This window comes from Balaenoptera ricei, chromosome 4, assembly GCF_028023285.1.
Source record: "Balaenoptera ricei isolate mBalRic1 chromosome 4, mBalRic1.hap2, whole genome shotgun sequence".
NCBI lineage: Eukaryota > Metazoa > Chordata > Mammalia > Artiodactyla > Balaenopteridae > Balaenoptera > Balaenoptera ricei.
In genome coordinates this window covers 159,293,541-159,306,489 of record NC_082642.1, presented here as the reverse complement: position 1 = coordinate 159,306,489, position 12,949 = coordinate 159,293,541, and the positions used below count along the sequence as shown (strand labels likewise).

General features: G+C 58.5%; 1 protein-coding gene across 3 annotated transcripts; it reads left to right on the top strand.

Annotated features, from left to right (window-relative positions):
* Positions 1 to 405: 405 nt before the first annotated feature.
* SIK1 (salt inducible kinase 1) lies at positions 406 to 11,658 on the top strand. 3 transcript variants are annotated; one of them, XM_059921672.1, is made up of 14 exons: positions 406 to 519; positions 929 to 1,099; positions 1,583 to 1,699; positions 4,131 to 4,194; positions 4,345 to 4,506; positions 4,644 to 4,768; positions 4,863 to 4,986; positions 5,655 to 5,878; positions 6,057 to 6,206; positions 6,648 to 6,770; positions 6,890 to 7,106; positions 7,608 to 7,883; positions 8,579 to 8,813; positions 9,287 to 11,658. In XM_059921672.1, exons 2-14 carry the CDS (start codon positions 944 to 946, stop codon positions 9,669 to 9,671), a joined length of 2,358 nt encoding a protein of 785 aa, XP_059777655.1. In that variant the 5' UTR covers positions 406 to 519; positions 929 to 943; the 3' UTR covers positions 9,672 to 11,658. The 3 variants fall into 3 exon arrangements, with proteins under 3 accessions (XP_059777655.1, XP_059777657.1, XP_059777656.1); XM_059921674.1 differs by lacking the exon at positions 929 to 1,099; XM_059921673.1 differs by lacking the exon at positions 6,648 to 6,770.
* Positions 11,659 to 12,949: the final 1,291 nt, after the last annotated feature.

Here is a 12,949-nt window from a genome sequence, read left to right as displayed (position 1 = left end):
CACCCGGGGACGAAAGGGTTAAGCCGCCCGCAGCGCCCGCGGCGTCCGGTAGCGGGCGCGCGCCGGCGGGAACGCGGGCGCTGGCGGGCGGGCCTCGGGCGGCCGGCGTCCCTGACGTCACCACCCCGCGGTCGCCGTGGCGACGGCCTCATCAGCGCGCGCGTCAGAGCCGCCAGTCTCTTGGCAACGGCCCGATCTCGCGCTCTCCCTCCGCCTGGCGCTCGGCCGCGCGTCGCTCCGGCGTCAAAAGGACGTCAATGGGGATGTATCAATCCGGCGGCGGCGGCGTGGGCGGGGCCGGCGGCGTGGGGGCGTGGTGAGGGCGGGGCCGGGTGCCCCGGGGCGGGGCCGGTGGGCGGGGCTGGCGGCGCGTGCGGCCAGAGAGCCCGGCGCTCGGCTCAGAGCTGACATGCGGCGCGGCCCGGGCAGCGGGCGGCCGGGCAGCGCGAGAGGCCGAGCGGGCGGCGGGGACCGCGGAGCGAGCGGCGTCCCGACCTCGGCGCTCCGAGGGCGGCGGAGGTGAGGCGCGGGCAGGCGCCCGCCGTTGGGCTCGGGGCTGCGGGCTCCGCGGCCCCGCAGGTGCGCGCGCGGGGGTCGCGGGCCGGGGCGCCGCCGCCGGGCTCCGCTTTGTGGTGAGGCGGGCGGCGTGGTGGGGCGTGGGAGCAGGGGTCCGGGTTTCGGGACGGAGCCGAGCGCGACCGGCGATCCACGCGCCCCGCAGGGCTTGGGACCGGGAGCCCGAGCCGAGCCGAGCGCGGGCGGCGGGCGTGGGAGCGGGGCGCACGCCCCGCGGGGCTCCCGGAATCCGGGGTCGCTGTGGAGCCGGTCGCCGGCGGGGGAGGGTGGCAGCGGCTCCGCGCGCCCGGCGGGCCGGGGGCTCTGGGCTCGGGCCGGCCGGCGCCGAGCTGAGCGCGCCCCCCGCCCGCAGGTGCGGCCCGGAGCCATGGTGATCATGTCGGAGTTGAGCGCGGCCCCCGCGGGCTCGGGCCAGGGACAGCAGAAACCCCTCCGGGTGGGCTTTTACGACATTGAGCGGACCCTGGGCAAGGGCAATTTCGCGGTGGTGAAGCTGGCCCGGCATCGAGTTACCAAAACGCAGGTGCGTGGGGCGGCGGGACCCCAGGGTGGACCCTCTGGGGGTGCACCCCCTGCGGGTGGACACCCCCCGCTCCCCGGAGCAGAGGAAGCTGGTGGAATCCCTGCTTGTGGGGTCCTTCGTCCTAAGGTCTAAACGCTGACAGTTTTTAGTTTGGAAAAGGAAAAAAATGCTTCATGTTATGATTATGCATAATTTGTACAAATATTGGGGGACAGCCAGGAGGATAATGACTAAATAACCTAGGAGTGCAGCTGGAGTCCTGTAAAGTGAGCCTGTAGAGACTTAGGACATTTATTGATTTTTGACTTTTTAAATAATATTAATGGTTACTTTCGTTATTTTCCTCCCTAACTTTTTTATGACCTTTGGGGACATAAAGTGTTTTAGAAATTAACCTACAGAAAATGAAATGTGTAAATTAGCTTAAATGAGAGGGTTTTTCTTTTTCAAACAAAATATCCTTTATCTATTAAAAATCTGTAGGTTGCAATAAAAATAATTGACAAGACACGATTAGATTCAAGCAATTTGGAAAAAATATATCGTGAAGTTCAGATCATGAAGCTTCTGAATCATCCTCATATCATAAAGCTTTATCAGGTAAGGACTCAAGTTTGCCTTCCACTGTTACTTCTGGCAAAGTGTATCATTTTTTTAATTTTCAACAATTAAGTCTTTGAAGGTTGTCCCTCTTTTTGGGTGTTTGTAGGAGTCAGGGGGTTGATTGTATAAGGTGAACAGATTGACTTTTGTAAGCTGTGCAATAATTTTCTTGCTCTTGGATCATAATTCAGATTTGCTTCGTTAAAGTTTTGTTTGGTAGTGTTACTCATTCCAGTTTTGAATGCGTGGAGGTCGGTTGTTAAATTTACTATGAAAACAAACAGCTAGATCTCTGCATTGCCGTAAGTCAACCATTTAGTGTGAAGGGACGATTTTGAGTGAAACTAGACTCTTCTGCCTTTGCAGATAATTATTAATCTTTAAAACCAGCTGCTCTTACCAGTTTACGTAAACTTATCTGCGCAAAGGCTGCAGTGAGCATTTGTCTGTCCCGTTTCAACCCTTCCATCAAAAACGGAGAGATGAGATGCCTTTGCTCCGGTGAGAGCAAAAGGAACTTGCCATCTAATCCGCTTTAAGAACATGCCTCACCCTGTCCTTCTGTTGGTTTGCTTTGTGACTTTTTGTTCTTCCCTTGAAACTAATAAATTGTATCTTTGGAAACTAAGTGCTGATTTAATTAGGACAGCAAAGGAATCTCTTACTTAGCCAGGTGCTTCTGCAAAATGAACTCGGGTCTACTTGCAGAAGGATAAGTTCTTTGCAGATGTTTGATATTACTCCCAGTTGTGTTGGGTGTAAGTTCCTTTTGACGATTCTCACGAAACCCCGTGGATCCGAGATGAATATGGGACGGCGTGGGGACGTGTGTGTGCCCTTGGCAAGGCGAAGCTGTACAGTGTGGCAGGGGAGAGGACTGAGGTTGAGATGACCCCCCGGGGAGGCTGCTGCACTGGGTTACGGTGAAGGATGAGGTGGAGTCACGGGGCTCGTGTTCCCCTAATGACAGTTTACTCAGCATCGTTAAGTGCGGAGATGGAGTCACGTGCACTCCAGTTCGTGTTTTGTTTCTGTTGTCATTTTTGAGTCAGGCCGAGATAAGATGTTTCCTCCATGGTCACTGATGTCAGTGCCTGAGCAATGTGCCAGCCTGTTTCCACAGGAGTGGGCTGAAGCCTGTCTGTCTTTGACTTTGACAGCGGGGATGAGCCAGAGCTCTCCTCATCTTCCTGTCCTCCGCTGACCCCGTGCGGGAGGAGCCCAGTTAGCCAGACGGTAGAGGTCTTTTCTGGGGGTGAATTTTCTCTTCATTCCATGAGCTGCTTTAACTGTTTGGAGACGGGGTTCAGTAGGTAGCAGCGATTGTTATGGCTCTGGTTTTGACACTAGCGTCTCATTTTCATCCAGCTGGCCCAGTCCCCAGAACCTCCGTGAGACGCTTCAGCTCCTTCCTCGAGGTTTTTTTTAAAACTTCAAACACGTTAACTCTTAATTCTTCCTCCGTCTCTTTTTTAAATTGAGGAAAGGGATAAACTTACAACATGTCACTCTACCACACACGTGCAGGGCAAGGGCAGTTACAAGTGTAGCGAAACTGCATTGTGTTCGCTTTTCTTGTTAGATTTGTGGCTCAAGGCAGTTGTCTTTAAAGTGCCTTTTTAAAGGAATAACTATATTTTGAACCCTGAAGAGATCTTTTTCTGTAAAGATGTATTCTCTCTGTCTCTCTCTGAAATATTTTAAAATACACAGACACGAGTTTGTTTTAGTTCTTTCAGTACCAAAGATTTGAATTTGACCTCGTTTCTTAATTAGTTATGTTTTAAAATCTTAAAATTGTTTTTCTATGTGAAATAAAATTCTCGATCAGTAAACGAACCTTTAAGGTGTGTTTGACATTGGCTGTTGCTATTGACACACACGCCGAGGAGTTTGCTGTATGGAGAGGAGTCTTTAGTAGCTTACTTGGCAAAGCTGGCCTCTCACAGCCCTACTGTAGCAGGTCAGTAACGCGAGTGGGGCGGGGAATCTGTTATCTATTATTCAGCTCGTGCCGGCTGTGGCTTGGATAATCTGTTGCCTGCTAGGCTTCTAGAAGAAAGGCCTCACAGAACTCTTGCCATCTCTTTTACTGCTGGGGCCTGCAGAGACTTCACTTTGGGTGAGGCAAAGTGAGTTAAAAATACCATAGAGGAGAGTTCCAATACAAGTAGATATTTTTGGGAAGCAGAGGTGTATCAGGATGGATAGGTTAGTGAGGAACTCACCTCTGGTTTTCAAAAAACTTTTTCTGAATAGGGATCCCCTTTGTCTCTTTATTGCGGAAGATTTTCTTTTCTTTCCTTTTTTAAAATAACAAACATGCTCGTTCTGGAGAAGTTAAAAATTTACTGGGGTTCAAGTAGATTATTTATACTGTTGGTATGTTCCCTTTATGTGGTTAAACGTTAGTTCTTTATTTTTTTAGGTTATGGAAACAAAGGATATGCTTTACATTGTCACCGAATTCGCAAAAAATGGAGAGATGTTTGGTAAGCCATGCTGATTCTTAGTATCTGTTGGAAAGAAATGTCCTGATGGCCCCTCCAGTGTTTGGGTCCCCCCAGCATCCTTTCGTTGTGCCCTAGGCGACGGCCGGACCTTTGGATTTGGGGCTATAGCTTCCTTTTGTCCCTCCTCAGATTACTTGACCTCCACCGGGCACCTGAGCGAGAGTGAAGCCCGCAAGAAGTTCTGGCAGATTCTGTCAGCTGTGGAGTACTGCCACAGCCATAACATCGTCCACCGGGACCTCAAGACCGAGAACCTGTTGCTGGACGGCAACATGGACATCAAGCTGGCAGGTGAGGGGCCCAGGAGCACGCCCAGCAGGAGGGAGGTGCATGCCGGCGAGGGGCCCCGTGCCGTATTGCACGAGCCTTTGAAACCGCGGCCCTGCCGTTTGCACCGCAACTTCATCGCCTGTTTCCTTGTCTCTCAGATTTCGGGTTTGGGAATTTCTATAAGCCAGGGGAGCCTCTGTCCACGTGGTGTGGGAGCCCCCCGTACGCAGCCCCGGAGGTCTTCGAGGGGAAGGAGTACGAAGGCCCCCAGCTGGACATCTGGGTAGGAGCCACTGGTGCAGTGCCTGGGGGGTGCGGGTGCTCAGGGGGCACCGGTGCCGGGGCACAGGCGCTGACTCAAGTCTGGTCCTCCTCAGAGCCTGGGTGTCGTGCTGTACGTCCTCGTCTGCGGGTCTCTTCCCTTCGACGGGCCTAGCCTGCCGGCCTTGCGGCAGCGGGTGCTGGAGGGCCGGTTCCGCATCCCCTTCTTCATGTCTCGAGGTAGGTGAGTGCCCGGCCTCTTCTGGGCGGGTGCGGTCACCAGCCTGCTGCCCGAGCTGTTGGGTAACCAGGATGAGACTTTGGGGGGAGGAGGAGGAATTTATTTCCTGAAATGCCTGCTTGACCGTCTTCTGAGTCTGCCATCGGGCCTGGGAGTCCCATGTCACTGTGGGGTGTTTACTAGATGCCTGCGAGAGAATCCCAACCCACTGGCTGCTTTTTCTGTGCCCTACTTATAGGGCCGGCTGATGCCTATGCAGGCTGCTCCGAAGCCGGCTGGGGCCCAGCGACAGCACTCGGGGTGCTGGCCCCATCCCCTGAGTCTCACCCCTCCCACACTGTGCTTTTCTCTTCCACTCTGGAAGGTGTTGGACAGCTGCTTCCTCACATGCTTGGTCACAGCAGGGTGGGGGAGTCTAGGTGGTGCTCGGTCTGGTGGACATTAGGACCACGTTCCCCAGGGACCTGATCCCTCGACCCGTGGCCCTCCTTGGCGGCAGGTCTGTGACCCCCAGGCCACCGCTCCCGGCCTCAGTGTTCTTTGGGATGGTCACTTGTCTGCTCACCACGTGTGGGGGAGCCACGTCCCCTGCAGGGACCCGGCTGGGCGGTGGGCACGCGCGTGCGGGAGGCCCTTGCGGGCTCAGTGCGCCTCCCTTGCCCCCCAGACTGCGAGACGCTGATCCGCCGCATGCTGGCGGTGGACCCCACCAAGCGCATCACCATCAGCCAGATCTGGCAGCACAGGTGGATGCAGGCCGACCCCGCCCTGCGGCAGCCGACCTGCCCGGTCTTCTCCTTGCTCGGCTATGCCTCCAGCCTGGGCAGCTATGACGAGCAGGCGCTGGGCATCATGCAGACGCTGGGCGTGGACCGACAGAGGACCGTGGAGGTGCGCTGCCGGCCTGGCCTGCCGTGGGGAGGGTGCGCTTTCCCGGGCGTGCGGCTGATGGACGGGCGGCTCGCCCACGGGCAAGGGCATTCTCGGCCACCTGAGAATAGCGCGGGAGCCGGCTCTTCAGGGAGCTCCCCCCGCCGGCTGCGCTCTGACCCCGCTTCTCTGCCCCCAGTCGCTGCAGAACAGCAGCTACAACCACTTCGCGGCCATTTATTACCTGCTCCTGGAGCGGCTGAAGGAGCTCCGGCTCGCCCAGCCGCCGGCCCGCCCCGGCCACGCCTGGCAGCAGAGGCCCCGGAGCTCGGACCTCAGCGCATTTGAGGTGAGGGGCGGCGCCTTCGCTACCCAGCCCCGTGTCTCTGCCTTGGACTGTGTCCCCAAGTTAGGAATCCCCTACTCGGACATGCCTGGGAGGGCACGCAGGCTGAGCCCCCAGGTCATCTACCCCCTCCCGTTAGGCACTTGGCGGGGGGTCCCGTGTGGTGAAGCGGGGGGTGCCAGCCGCTCTGCTGGGGGTCAGGCCCCGCCTGACCACCCCCTGTTCCTTCACGGCCCCTGGCACCACCACTTGGCCGATCCCCCTGGTCACCCCACACGGTGAGGCCCTGGAGGGGGCTACACACGTGTCCTGAGCCCGCAGCTGGCGGCTGACGCCTGTTAACTCAGAGGGAAGCCAGCCGGTCTGTTCCGCGACGCTGTGTTGCTCGCAGTCGTGCCCTGCCTCTGTCCCTCACGGCCTCTGTCCTCATCTGCTGGCCCCCAGGTGCCTCAGGAAGGCCCGCCCGGCGACGCTTTCCGCTCCGCCCTGCTCTGCGCGCAGCCCCAGGCCTTGGGGCAGTCCGTCCTGCAGGCTGAGATTGACTGTGACCTCCACAGCTCGCTGCAGGTGTGCGAGCGCCTGGCAGGCGGCGTCCGGGGTGGGCCGGTCTGCTTCCCAGTGGTGGTGACGCCCGGGGCCGGGCCTCACAGAGCGCTGGGGTCACCGGCCTGTGTGTGTCCCCGCAGCCCTGGCTCTTCCCCGTGGACGCCGGTTGCCGCGGGATGTGCCGGCGGCGCTCCGTCTCCCCCAGCAGCCTGCTGGACACGGCCATCCGCGAGGAGGCCAGGCGGGGCCCGGGCCTGGACGAGGAGCAGGAGACACGGGAGCCCCCACCTGGCAGCACCGGCCGGAGGCACACGCTGGCCGAGGTCTCCACCTGCTTCTCCCCGCGCGTCCCTCCATGTAAGCGTCCCCGTGGCTCAGGGCCACGCCCGGCGGGTGGGCTGTGACGGGCAGCGTCTTCAGGTCTGCCATTCCTGAATCGCCCGAGACCACGTGAACCATACTTAGACCTCGCGGGTGGCACTTGAGTGGCAGGGACAGCGTGGGGTTTAGCTGCCCTCGGGGGCCAGCAGGGCAGGTCCTCGGCCCAGGCCCCTCTGAGTCCCGGGTCCAAGCGCCACCTGTTGGCTGTAGCCGCGCGCCCAGCCCCGTGGTGCTGGCCGTCGAGGCTCCCTGGACTATGGGGGCATCTGGCTGTCACAGACTTCCTGCCCCCAGAGTTGAGGCTAGGGGTGGGGAGGGCACAGCTGTCTGCCCCGTCAGGGGGCCACGGGCCATCTGAGGGCCGGGGAGACGCCGCAGCAGGCGCGAAGCTCTGGAGCCAGAGCACTTGGACTGGCTGTGAAGCGTGTCGGGCGTCCCCGGGTGCGTCTGGCCTCAGCAGCACCTACTGCTCTGCAGGTATCGTCGTGTCGCCCTCCGCGGCCAGTCCTTCCGAAGGCACCAGCTCCGACAGCTGCCTGACCTCTGCGGGTGACGGCCTGGCTGGGCTCAGTGGACACCTGGTTGCTCAGGGGCTGCTGAGTGCCTGCTCTCCGCTCAGACTGGCCTCGCCGCTCCTGGGGACCCGGTCCGCCACCCCAGTGCTGCAGGCGCAGGGGGCCCTGGGAGGAGCCGCCCCGCTCCCCGTCAGCTTCCAGGAGGGCCGGAGGGCGTCAGACACTTCTCTCACTCAAGGTGACTTCCCCTTTCGCTCCCACTTCTGCCTTGCCCAGGAGACCCGTGCGCACCCCGGGGGGCATCACTTTGTCCTTAATGGCAGGTGGCAACCCCCTCTTCTAGCTGGTCCTGGTGGAGCAGCTGTGCTCCCTGGGCAGGCCGAAGCTGCTGCCCGGATTCTAGACGCCCTGGCTTCTAGGACGAGCTCACACGGCCTCTAGTAGCTGGTCCTAAAAGCCCAAGAGATGCTTGGATGGCGGGCCTCAGCTCCTGACTTGGAGGAGGATGGCCAGGGAGGCACCCGCCACAAAGGCAGCCCGTACTTGGCGGCCGGGCTCTCTTGGCACCTCCCAGGGCTTGTGGGGCCCCAGCCCCCTCCCGAGGCCCCCACACTGCTCGCGCCCTCTTTCCACGAAGGATCCACTGTCTGCCCAGACGTGTGCTTCTTCAGGGCTGGAACTGCTGTCCCAAACCAAACCCCAAAAGAGACTGATGTCCCAGCCCCAGGAGAGGGGCTGTCATGAAGTGATGGGGTGACCAGAGGGCCCCTTGACCCTGTAGGAAGGCGTGCGGGTCCCCTCATCCCACCACGTTCACGCCCCTCGGCGCCCCCCATACTCCTCCCCACTGTCTGGAAGCCCCAGCAAGCGACGGGCCGTCAGGCCAGGGCTGGTGGACGGGTCCGTATACCTGTTGACTTGGCCTGTCCCCAGGGCTGAAAGCCTTTCGGCAGCAGCTGCGGAAGAACGCGAGGACCAAAGGCTTTCTGGGGCTGAACAAGATCAAGGGGCTGGCTCGCCAGGTGTGCCAGCCCTCCTCCTCCAGCCGGACCTCGAGGGGCGGCCTGAGCACCTTCCAGCTGCCCGCACAGAGCCCGGGCCTGCACGGCGGCGGGGCCGGCGGCCGGGAGGGCAGGAGCCTGCTGGAGGAGGTGTTGCACCAGCAGAGGTAAGACGCCCGCTTGGCACTGGCGCCGGGGCCTGGGCAGGGCTCATGTGGCTTGGGATTTTCTGAGCGGCCTTACAACCCTGTGCTCCCGCTTCTGCACGTAGCCAGACAAGCGCCGCCCTGCCCAGGCTGGGGGAGAGCTGTGCGGCTCCTTCCCAGTAGCTGGGGGCGGGGGTGGCAAGCATCGGCCCGCAGTGGGGGAGGGAGGGGGCGGCGGGTAAGAATGTCACGTCTGGTTGGCATCTCTGAGCTGCTACGAAAGCAAGACGGGGAATGAAATGCCAGGAATTGCTCAGGGGATGAGTCACGCACAGAGTGGCGTGTTCCGAGCAGCTCCAGCCCGTACTTCCACGGGGCGGGCCCTCCAGCCCTGGCTGGTGGAAACCTGATCGTGTGGGAGCCTGGCCGGGTGGCGGGGGCAGCCGCGCGCCGGCCGGCACTGACCTGCCCTCCCTGTCCCTCGGCCTGGCCAGGTTGCTCCAGTTACAGCACCACCCGGCGGCCCCACCCGGCTGCCAGCCGGCCGCCCAGCACCCCCCAGCCCCCCTGGTCCTCGCCCCCTGCGACGGCATCCTCCTCGTGTCGGGACTGCAGAAGGAGCTGGGGCTGGGGCCCGGCCCGCTGCTGCCGCCCCCCCTGCTGCAGGCCGGGGGCTCCCCGGTGGCGTCGGCCGCCCAGCTCCTGGACGCCCACCTGCGCATCAGCAGCTCCACGGCCCCCGGCCCTGCCGCCGCGGCCCCCCAGCCACGCTTCGCCACGCTGTCCCCGAGTCTGGAGCCCGCGGGGCTGCCCCAGGGAGACTGTGAGATGGAGGACCTGACCTCCGGCCCGCTGGGCACGTTCGTCTTGGTGCAGTGAGGGGCCCGGCCGGGCTGTGACTTCTCGAAGCAATAATTTCAGAGTATGTGAAGACGTTTCCGGACTCAAAGCCAAGAACTGTTCAGAAGGAAAACAAGCAATACGTTTGGTGTTTTGGCTTTTTAGTTTATTTTTTGTTTGATTTTTTTTTTTTTCCCTTGCACTGAGCAACTGTAACTCCGAGTAGGGACTGGAAACTTTTTGAAGAAAAATAATAATCCAGGGGCCTGTCATTGGGGCGGGTGGATGGAAGCGGGAGGAGGGCAGCGGGTGGAGCTGGCAGCGCTGTGGTCGGGGTCACGGGGGGGGGGGGAGGGGGTCGCCGATTGCCCCCAGGAAACCGTGGTGTGAGCCGTGCGTCCCCATTGCGTGTGTGTGCGTGTGCATGTGTTAGTGGGTTTTTTTTAGTTCACAATTCTCCACTTCCTGAAACACTTAGGCTTCACTTGAAAACTGTGAACTTTCTGCTTTACGTATCAGTTCTTGAAAAGCTCTAACGTCCAGCCCAAGAGAAGATAATCTATAAATTCACGGAATTCTCTCCCCTAAAATCAGAACCCAGAGGATAGTTTTTCTTATTTTAGAGGAGACGTTTTATAAACTGCTCGGGAGTTGGTTTTCCAGGATTCTTCGGAGGGGCTGCAAAGAGGAACCTGGGTGGGGTGGGGTGACCGCGAGGTGGAGGCTCCCCGCCCCCTGCCCCGGTCACTCGGCCTGGAGCCCCAGGGCACCTTCGAGGGAGCTGGGGAAGTCTCTTCCTCCTGCACCTCTTATTTCCGCTGCTAATTAAGTTTTTATGCATTTCATTATCAGGGTCCAAAAAGAACAACTGACTTGGGGTGGAGGGGGGATCGTGCAATATGGCGATTCTGTGATGCTGGGACAGGGATGGGCCGCTTGCGGTCAGGGGACGGCCCACCTTGCCCAGGCCCTGTGCTTGGTGGGCCTTCGTTTTAGGAAAATGAAGTGAGAGGTCAGTGCTGTTCAAGCTTTGTTCTTTTTTTAAAGCGAATACTGTACATGTATATACATAGGAGACAAACATACACTACTTATTTTTTATACTTTTTACTACGTTTTTGTGTTCCTGGTTTGAACTTCCCTCTCTGGTAACGGAACAAAGCTCTGGCACCAGGTCCGTATGGAGGCGGGGCCGGCAGGGAGCAAACCAGGCGCACACTCACCTGGCAGGTGAACTCAGGTGGTGGCTCGGTCCGTCGGAGGCCGCTGGGCTGAGCAGGAGGACCGCTCCTCCCCATCCCTGTGGCCAGTCAGTGCCGTCCCTTTACCAACGCAGGTGCCTTCAGCTCGTGTCGGCTCTCGCAGCCTGCAGCGTTAGGCCCAGGTGATGCTGAACCAGGAAGGTGGCACGTGTAGAAGCCAAAGATTGCCGGCTCCCCAGAGGCCGGGGAGGCGGCCCGGGTCTGTGCGTGTGGCCATCTCCCGCCGGCCCCGCCGCCGCTGCTCTGTAGCTGTGTCCAGGGGCGGGACAAAGGACTGTCCTTGCACCTGGCTGCCAAGAAGTCACCAAAGCTTCCCGTGACTAGGAAGGTTTGGGCCAGGAGAGCGCTGGAGGCCCCGGGGCGCCAGCCTCGGCCTCCACCTTCTGGAGGCACCGTCGACTCCCCCGAGGCCGCTTCCCTCCTTAACGCATCTGTTCTAACGCCATTGATCAAAGGCCTCAGAACCACGACAAGCACTTTACTCTCAGCGGTTTCCTCCCGTCACCGTCAGACGTGTGTCGTGTTGTGTCCGGTGTTGGCGACGCGTGTGCTGCGGGTTTCTCAGCGGCGCTGTCCCGCGGACCGGACGCAGGAGCCTGTCCCAAGGCACCACGCCATCTGATGAAGATGTACATAGTTTGGGTTTTTTACCATAACTGAATTAATTATTTTATTTCTTATGTTCACATGAGAAATGTATGCCAAATGATTAGTGGATGTATGTTTTTTAATTTAATATTTAAATAAAACATTTGGGGAAGAAACCTTGACTCCTTCCCCGGCTTCTCTGTGGGGGGCTCCTTCCTTCCGAGCCGCTTCCTCCAGGTTCGATGAGTTTCAGGTCTTGGAGAAGAGCGCCAAGTGCCAGCTCCTGCGCTCAGCTGAGCTGCAGGCCTGAGCCCTGACCCGCTAGGAGGGCCGGGCGCTCGGTGGCCCCGGCTGGGAGGGGTGGGGGGGGCCCGCTGGCGCTCAGACCCCTTCCCAGGTGGCAGCTCTGCTAATCGGCTGGATGTCTTGACACCCAGGTGTGTTTTCAGCTGGTTCGTCCCCTCCCAGGGCACCATTCACGCTTCACTCTTCACCCATAATGTTCTCTGAATCCACCTAGAAATCAAGGTTTTGGAAGAATCTCACAGCCAAACTATTTCCTGGTCTTTTCAAGTTGACATCACCACCTTCTAGGAATAGGGCAGATGGGGCTGCCAGAAGACCAAAGGGTTCTCTTCATTTTGATGCCTGGCAAATCTTTTGATTAAAAAATTCTTGAACCCTTTCATACTCATTAAGATGGTCATTATCAAAAAAACAAAAGTGTTTGCAAGGATGCAGAAATTGGATCCCTTGTGCATTGCTTGTGGGAAAGTACGATGGTGCAGCTGCTGTGGAAAACAGTATTGCAGTTCCTTAAATAGTTAAATAAGGACCATGTCCTCCAGCAATCCCAATTCTGGGCATAGACCCAAAAGAACTGAAAGTAGGGTCTCAAACAGATACCTGTACACCCATGTTCATGGCAGCATATTCACAATAGCCAAAATGTCGAAGCCACCCAGTAACCACCGGTGGATGGATGGATAAATAGAATGTGGTCCATCCACACAATGGAATATTATTCAGCCTTAAAATGGAAGGACATTCCAACACCTGCTACAACACGGATGAACCTTGAGGACGTTACGGTCTGTGACATAAGCCAGTTACAAAAGGACAAATATTGTATGATCCGCTTACGTGAGGTCCCTGGAGGAACCAGATTCGCAGAGACAGAAAGCAGGACGGTGGGGGCCAGGGGCTGGCAGGGGGGCTGGGGAGTGAGTGTTTAACGGGGGCAGAGTTTCAGTCTGGGGAAGAGGGAAAGTTCTAGAGACAGATGGTGGTTACACAACAGATGGTTACACAACAACGTGAATGTACCCAAGGCCACCGAAATGTACACTTAAAAATGGTTAAGATTGTAAATTTTATGTGTATTTAACCAAAATGAAAAGAAGAAAGATTCTTTCGGGGGGACAGGTTGAGAGGTGGACAGCAGCCTCCCCGTGGAGAGTAGGGGCT

What these genes read in the sequence shown, in the direction of transcription:
- SIK1 (XM_059921672.1), top strand. Translation starts at nt 944, where the DNA reads ATGGTGATCATGTCGGAGTTGAGCGCGGCCCCCGCGGGCTCGGGCCAG. An exon ending in CATGGACATCAAGCTGGCAG is followed by an intron (nt 4,507 to 4,643) that starts GTGAGGGGCCCA and finishes CTTGTCTCTCAG; the next exon opens with ATTTCGGGTTTGGGAATTTC. An exon ending in ACCGACAGAGGACCGTGGAG is followed by an intron (nt 5,879 to 6,056) that starts GTGCGCTGCCGG and finishes CTCTGCCCCCAG; the next exon opens with TCGCTGCAGAACAGCAGCTA.